Source organism: Anneissia japonica, unplaced genomic scaffold (assembly GCF_011630105.1).
Source record: "Anneissia japonica isolate Jap-2015-1 unplaced genomic scaffold, ASM1163010v1 scaffold585_len4108843_cov191, whole genome shotgun sequence".
Classification (NCBI taxonomy): Eukaryota; Metazoa; Echinodermata; class Crinoidea; order Comatulida; family Comatulidae; genus Anneissia; species Anneissia japonica.
In genome coordinates, this window is record NW_022716829.1 from 1,500,749 (window position 1) to 1,509,337 (window position 8,589).

Consider the following 8,589-nt stretch of genomic DNA (forward strand, 5'->3'; position numbering starts at 1 on the left):
GGTGTATATAAAATGGAATTGTTTTAAGACATGAACAAAATTTTAAACAAAATAACAAAATATTCTTCTTACATTCATGACAAATTATCATGATAGAATTTCATTATGAATTGATTGGATTGGATTGAATTTCTTTGATGTGATAAAAACCAAGGATAACCCACAAAAGTCCGAGACTTTCCAGTGGGCCTGTTCTTTTCCAAAAAATGAGTGTACTGTGTTCTCTAAAGTGCACATGGGCCATTTTGCACACAGGACCAATGGCTTAAACGTCTCATCCGAAACTTGCATTTCAATTCTCCAGCTGAAACACAAGGAGACCAGCGAAGAGAATTGAACCAGGGACCAAGAGATATCCACGGTTCAACATACACCCAGTGGCTATACCACCACTTAAGCTGACTGAGCTAGCTACTCTCGCGAGGGTGCTAGGAAGACTGATTCTAGCATTATAAAGTTTATGCAATTTATGTAAACAGTACAACCGTAATCTATAAGACAATTCTCAAGAATTCCTCTATATGGTAAAACAGAACTATTAATACTTGGAAACAAACAGCATATCAGAAAAAATTACTATATTATATTGCAATGCATTGTGGGCATAGATTTAGTATCAGGATTTTAAACGTATTTTGTTCATTGACTGAGCGAACAATGGTCGAATGCAGCCATCCAGCGACTGATAGGCATTTTTATCATTCTGTAAAAATGGCAAAATCAATTATGTTCATCAGAAATATAGTGTAAATAAAAGTCTATTGACACTTGCATGGTTTTGATTCTGTCTGTGATAAATATGTAGAAAGTACTGTAGCAGTTTTGTTGTGTAGTCCTTCCATTTATCGTTGCCTTGTTAGCCTACATATATAAATTTCTCTTCTTCCCTCCATATTATAGTTTTTAATGAGTACCCCATAACTTACTCTAAAATGTTATCTTATACCCAGAGAACATTATTAAGGATTCTGATAAATTAGGAAAGGGACAATGATGATGATAGTGACGTTGATGATGATGATATGATAATGGCGATGATGGTGATTTATAAATAAGTATAATTACAATTACAATGTACCGTATTTATGTATTTTTCCATATAACTTCAACATTTGTTTAATTTAATAGTTTTTAATTTAAACCACGTCTTAAAGTACAATGCTTGACTACAAACATTAACAGTGAATTAAAGGCATGGAAGAAAAAGCAAGTGGAATAGTAACAGAAGTGGAATTTGACAAAGAAAGAAAATACTCACCTTCACCGGGAGTCGAGCCCGGGACCTTTCGCATACATTGCAACCGTCATAACCACTTTACCACGAAGGTATAGTGAGTCAAGCGCCGGTAGAATCTACGTTCCTTTCGTTCTTTTAACTGCCAGAGATTTATAAGATACGCCCTCCTGTGTGCATTATTTTCAGCTTGCTGGATCTCGAAAGAGATACTTGTACACTGTATACACAAAATTATTTGAAGACGTGGGAAAAAACAGAAACAGCAAGTGGAATAATGCAATGAATAATGTAAATTGAAACGTAACAGAAGGGGAATCTGAAAAAGAAAGAAAAAAACTCAGCCTCGCAGGTCGCACCTTCGAATCCAGTCAGCAGAGGCATTTTATTACACTATTTATAGGACAACATTCCTTGACAGCTATGCTACACGATGTATTATCATGTCCTTTATTCGAACACTGTATTTAACTTTCTTTGATCATTTATATATAATTTAACAATGTTACCGGCTATCTTGATTTATATGATGATTTTAAATATGTATAAATCAAATAGATAATGATGCAGTGCTCAAATATATATCAGTGCTCAAATATATATATCAATCGTATGAAACACATCAACGAAAGTTCCTTATTATAGTTGTACGAAAAAAGATCTCTGGGGAAATCGAACCAGCAATGCGGGTTTACTTCGGGTTCAATGAACAAGTGACGAACACACTTTCAAGAAGCATTAAAAGCTTGTTGTGGACCGAAAATGCATTTATACAGTACAAAAGTTCAACCATAAAAAATTATTTCATCTGTGTCTCGTAAAATGAGAATTGAACCCCTTTCATTTGGCATTGTTTTCTCTGTAGCCTAGTATTTAATTCAAGATTATGCGGTTAAATCTGCTTCTACACTAACGGAAAAGATAGAACTCATGAATACTAATAAGTTCCTCAAAACTGATGAACCAAGCAAGTGATAGAAAAAACACGATTTTACCTAAACTGAATCTTAATACTGTAATAGTGTATCATTTCAGTGTTTATGCTAATTGTGATTTTCGTCGGATATTTCAAAGATGTGACATATTTGGAAATTTTAAACCTGCACCGCTCGTGCACTTCAGTGGCGGATCCTGGAAGCCGATGTAGAGGTGGCCCTGGGAGGTACTTTCACAGATGAAGGGTCTAGACCTGGACCACAATAACCCCACCCTGAGAAAAAAATATGATTGTGGCACTTCTAGATTGCCGGAAATCGCACTTTCAGACTAGAAATTTGATTTAAATTTTCTTACTGCTTTTTAACTACCGTAGTTTTTGTTCCAGTTAACCGTTTAATAATAATTAATTATCGAAGTACTGTAAGGAGGCGTCTTCCGTTAATAGTTCCCTATACTGTAATATAACCATGGAGGAAGTTTAGATGGATGAACAAACTTTTTTCCGTGCCAGCAGGTTGTCGATCATCTGTAGGGAACTACTTAATTCCCGGAAGTATACGCGGCTCTCATTGGCTCTTCTGCTTTTCCTGTTTTATATTGAATTCAGATAAGGTCACAATTACTCCGCCCGTGTTTCCTTCAGTAGTAGAATAGTACGCTGTCCACTACAAGAACATTAGAAGACACAGGAGAAATGTTTGCAACTGATTTAATCTTCAGCTTATGTTTTTTGACATTTTTACAGAACTGTCTTGGGAATCCGTAAGTTACTTTTTATGATAGAGCTAGTATCATCTCTGCTTGAATATTTTACAATGTGATGTTTTCACAGAGATGGTGCATAAAGATAGGCCTATACTTCTATAGTTTATAGGGTACTGAAATCTACAGATGTGATCTGAGATAATACTTGTAAGAAGATTTTAGTTCTGGTCAGTGGTGGTTTACATAATTTGCCAACAGACCGGAGGATCCAACAAGTTTTAAAAAAAAAAGGGGCCGAGCTTATGGCTTGATAAATGAAATTTTTCGGTACCCATTACTGATAAAGCAAACACCGATCACAAATAGCGATAATAAAATATATAAGGCCAGTAATATTTTTATTTCTATCTTTAATTATATTACATCTCTATTCATTTGTAAACTTTTTTCCAGACCGTCGTACCTAATTACAAGCCCAGATGTCTTGCGTGTTGGAACCGAGGAAACGGCCTTGGTGAACGTCTTTAACACTGCTGAAGACACGGTATCTGTACAGATTTATATAGAAAATTACCCGAATCGAGAGAATCGTTTTTCAGAAGTTACTGTGGATGTTACCGCGGGTAAGTTTGGTTTTAAGGAGATCTGATCAAGTGAAATATTATTTAGTAGCGTTTTGACTCAGACTAAGAGACTTAAAGGTTAATCCTTTCTCAGCAGCTAGGGGCTAAAAGAAGTTTCAACAATCTTTTCTTCACGACGGTCTTAATTCAAAGTCAGTGCTTTAATGTTTGTTTTTTTCTATAACGAGGAGACAGCAAGCAGTTTAGGAATTTCGATGATCTTTGATCTACAGCGTTCGTCCTAGGCGCCAAGAATGCTAGGCCTACCGTAATGCATAAAGTCTCTTGCTGAGTCTGAGTAAAAATTTTGGTTATGAGAAGATTCCAACTTTTTTGCCAAAGCTGAAACCAATTATAATTTGAAGTACGAACATTAAAGATGAGTTCTACTCTTCTTGGCACTTTTTATTAGATACATTTAAAACTCAACAAGGAAGTAAGACAGTATACCGTATTACAAAATAAACCTGAAAACTTTAATGTAAGCATTGAAACTATCGAAATGATTCAAAGAACAGATGTGCTAAGATTGAAACCATCTGTATATAAGTGTAGGAATTGCATTTTTTTTTATTGCTATACTGTCCGTGTTAGATGAATTACATTTACCATGTGCACAGAAGAGAAAATTTGTCTTCCATTTAAGATATTTCATCGTGTCTGGCAATCTGTAGATCTACTTTTACTCATACTATAAACAAAAATAAAGAAAAGAACTAAATATTAAATGCTAGTAAAGATGTAGGAAAATGTTATAGCACATGAGCCTTCACTTATAGATTTGGTTCTCAACAGAAACTCCTACACTGTTTGTTTGCTTGCCAACTTCTACATCCTGTGACCTACTGTAACCTTTGGTTCTTCAATCACGACCTACCAGGGATTTGTTTATTGGCTCATACGGTATTATACGATCAAATAACTTTAACATTCAAAGAGACACAGCTTGTAACAATTCAGTTTTCACTTATTTACAGCCCTTTACTAGGAAATCAATATGGAAAACTGTACTACTTCCGCTTCTGGTAATTGACGATCGAGGAAAATCTTTCAGTTGAAAGTTAAAATAACATGAAATAACTTAATATACAAAGTATGTGATATCAAATATTGCTTTTTGGTTGAAAAATATCTTATTAACACATTGTAGACTAATTTTATCTGCTGTAACTTGAATTTGTCTAATAATGAAGGTTAGGGTTGGAGTGCGCCCTCACTAATTATAGTATACTAAAATAATATAAAAAGTCTTTCAAAAGCGTCGAGTAATTGGTTTTCACATTGCTGTATATTAATTTAGATTCTTTTAGAGTTTGCTCTAACAACGCACTAAGAATACTTCTAGGAAAATCAAGGTCGTGTAGTGCCAAAGAAATGTTTGTCTCTTGTAGTGTCCCATCATTTTATGAATATATTAGAAAATCAGTACATGGATTTATGTACCGACTTTATTTATCGCAAAACAGTCTGATAAAGTCCACTGTTAATAATCTTAAATTGAAAATTCAAAGATGATATTAAAATGGAATTATTTATTACAAAGATAATTATTATTGAAACCATTGAAATATGCATGCCCATTTTTTGTTTTGTTGCATTTGCGAGTTTATGTAAGCCTGAGACAAATGCCTCAATGTATACATATACATTTTTCTCTATTTCAGTCTCATTTGCTTTGTTTTTGTTTTGATATGGACATTGCCTGAAATAAAGAGAAATTGAAATTGAATTGAATTGAATGGACTTTACTGCAGTGTAAATAAAATGTAAAAACTGACCAATTTCAGTGGTCATGATTACGCTGTTGTCCCACAAACCCATATGTCCCAAAAATCACGTGTATGTGTATGTTTATGCCATCATTTTGTGGAACCTTGGGAACAATATCAAAGATTTAGGGCTTAGCGGAAATTTTCAATTAACTTAACAACTGTGTTATGAAAATAAAATTAAGAGTGTATTTTGAAATCGTAACATCATAAACATAAAATCAAAATTTGTAAAGTGTAATCACAACATCAACTTCATAAAGAAAAAAAAATCCAAGTATTTATTCCAGTGCTTCAGTTAGGCATCTATATAATAGCATGTAGGAAAAACACAGCTACCTTTAGAGGAACTGTTGATTGATCAAAAGGTTACTTCAGTTAAAGGTTATAGGCGAGAAGCTTGTATTCACACACCCAAAAGAAAATTTCAAACAAACCAATAGAATTATTGTGACATGAAAAGAAAGTACGGTAAACCCTACACAACTGAAATAAGTCTAAGAATTCAATTCATGAGAAAAGGAAAAAGGTACAGGCCCAGGAAGAAAAAATCATCTTTTGACGAGTCAGCCTGAAACAAAAAAACAAAAAAAAAACAAAAAAAAACAAGAGAAAACAAGAGGGAGATACGAAAAACAAACAGAAAGGAACTTTGGAGGACATGGACAAAACCGGACAAAGAAGACACGCGCACAAAAAAAAAGCAACAGTTAAAATTGCACCAAGACACCGAACATCATTTAGTGAAGAAAGAAAAAGGATAATAAGCAAGTTAACTATATTAAACTAGAAATAATGTGTTTCTTGAGCTGGATAGAAATGAGTTTTTATTGATGGAATCGACAACCAGGGGAGGTAGAGAATTCCATAGTTTAGGGCCAGTAAATCTAATAATATTATGTTGAAAATAGTGTGTTTTATGATTAGGGATGTATACATCATCTCTACTTCGAGTACAATAATTGTGTAGAGAGGAATTAAGATTTGAAGATATCACAGAAGTACTTTGGTAAAAAGTGGTTGAGTAAAGAGGGTAACTCGAGATACACAGATACCAGACCAAATGGAAACCATATTTCATTAAATGGCTAAATTAAACAATTAATCATATCGCAAATCAATTGGAAAACCAGTAAGCCTATTAATAAGCATTAACAGCTATATTAACCCACTGTTCCCTGATTAACCATAGTTTAAGGACTTTTTGGATAATAATGGTTTTATACGGTCTTAGAATTATGTTGCAGGTACAATACTGGCACCGTGGACATGGTGTAAAAACTGTTTAGGAAATTGAGGGCTCCTATTAAGTTGCCAAATTTTAGTTTGTTTTCATAACAAACGTTATTAAAATGTATACTACACTATTATGATCAAAAACAGTTTTGAATTTTTTCGTTTATTTTATTATTAATTTTTTTATCGTGTACTGTATTGAGTTTTACGAAATAAAACTTTAGTTTAATACTTTTTTTTTATTTCAGATTCTCCAAAGATTGTGAAACTTCGTATCAATCCAGATGACATTGTACCAACCAATTCAGAATTAAAGTTTGTGTATTTAGTGGCCAAGTCTCAATCCCCAGCACTCACTTTTGTAAAGGAAAAACGAGTCTTAATTACATACAGACAAGGATATGTATTTATACAAACGGACAAACCATTATATACACCTGAACAGCAAGGTAATTCATCCAAAGGCCTGTCCAAACTATCAAATTTTATTTGACAAAAACATATGCCATGCCTAAATATGGTCATGATGACATCACACTATGACCATTTTTTGTCAAAGAAAATTTGATAGTCTGCACGGAACTTAAAATATTATAATTAATTTGTTTGAACCTGCCAGAATATTTATGGTTACATACCGTAATTCTCTTATAACTAAGCGTAAACTTCAAAATTTCGATTTGTTGTTGGTCTAAGATGCATGCAGTAATCCAGTGCTAAATTTATGACTATGAGATTGAAAGGTGGCCATCTCCAGAATACCATTAAAATATGGATTTATTTGAAATTAGTCTTTTCTAAATAAGGTAATCCCAAATTTCCGATTTTTCTATAATTTGTTAGACAATTTATGATCTTCATAGCGATCATTAATTTCTTATCCTACTGTTAAATTGGATCGGATTTTAGTTATTTATATGCCACTGGTTATATTTGACAATGATTGGCACGTGTCTCTGAATATATCGTACTGTGAGTGCTTTCACTGATGTCTATTGATTCGGTAATAGGTAGCAGGACACCACTAATAAGTATATAATTAACTATTAATTGCTGATTGAATTACTTATATTTTTTTAATGTATTGTCGATGTTAAATATAAATTGTTTTGCTTATTAGAAGACTGCAGGTGGATCCATTATTGTATTTGCTTTCCTATAAAATGCACCAATTGAACAACTTGCACATTCACCAGTTTAAAGGAACTTTATCATTTTATCTTGTTGTTCATAACAGTTATGATACGAATCATTCCTTTGGATATGCAAATGTTACCATCCACTGACAAGGTGAGCACTGATTATTATCATTATGTCGTCATCATCATCATTATTATCATCACCATCATCATTGTCGTCATTATCATCATCATCTTGCTCAATTAACAGTGGTTGTATTAATAAACTGTTCCAATGACCTGTGTATGTAATGAGCACTAATTATTTATTGATATTATTATTATTATTATTATTATTATTATTATTATTATTATTATTATGAATATATCCTTACCTTTTAAATTTTTAATTTCTATATCTCTTTATTGATTGTCTATGTACTGTACATTCAAAATTTTGTCATTTAATTTAATGTTATTGTATGTGTTGCTGGGACCTGGAGGATAACAATGCTTTTGAACTGATCAGGTCATCCAATGTAAAGAAGAAATAAATAAAATAAAAAAATACTATAATCATTAACCGTGGATGTTTAAAATTCTTCATTTATCTGATTAGTTCCGTCTTGAAATTATTAACGGTAACGGGAATATTGTGGAAAAGCTTGATGATCTGCAAACCGAGCAAACAGGTTCTGGCTTCTACTCTTATCCGTACCAGTTTCCCAAATTCCCAGTATTTGGCAACTGGACAGTAAAGGTTTCCTACGGTTATTTGGTAAGTACAGTATAACCACGGAGGAATTGGCCCATTTGCCATTCACAATAACCAACAGGGCAATTTTGATTGACAAGAGTCAGCACTCCGACAACGGTCAAACTGATGACGATGATGATTACGACGACGATGGTGACGGTGGCGAGAATGATGATAATGCCAATGAAGCAGTGTCAGGAAGCTCTGG

General features: G+C 33.3%; 2 protein-coding genes across 2 annotated transcripts in view; one reads left to right on the plus strand and one right to left on the minus strand.

Annotated features, from left to right (window-relative positions):
- LOC117109852 (delta-aminolevulinic acid dehydratase-like) overlaps window positions 1-1,618 on the minus strand; it is a 17,953-nt gene extending 16,335 nt beyond the window's left edge. The window contains exon 1 of the mRNA XM_033252297.1: window positions 1,594-1,618. Within this exon, the coding sequence (XP_033108188.1) occupies window positions 1,594-1,618 (25 nt within the window). The remainder of the gene's footprint in view (window positions 1-1,593) is intronic.
- Window positions 1,619-2,782: 1,164 nt separating this feature from the next.
- Window positions 2,783-8,589, plus strand: part of LOC117109853 (complement C3-like) — a 29,028-nt gene continuing 23,221 nt past the window's right edge. The window contains exons 1-5 of the mRNA XM_033252298.1: window positions 2,783-2,935; window positions 3,332-3,501; window positions 6,755-6,955; window positions 7,744-7,796; window positions 8,244-8,402. Coding sequence (XP_033108189.1) covers window positions 2,868-2,935; window positions 3,332-3,501; window positions 6,755-6,955; window positions 7,744-7,796; window positions 8,244-8,402 — 651 coding nt within the window. The 5' untranslated portion in view covers window positions 2,783-2,867. The remainder of the gene's footprint in view (window positions 2,936-3,331; window positions 3,502-6,754; window positions 6,956-7,743; window positions 7,797-8,243; window positions 8,403-8,589) is intronic.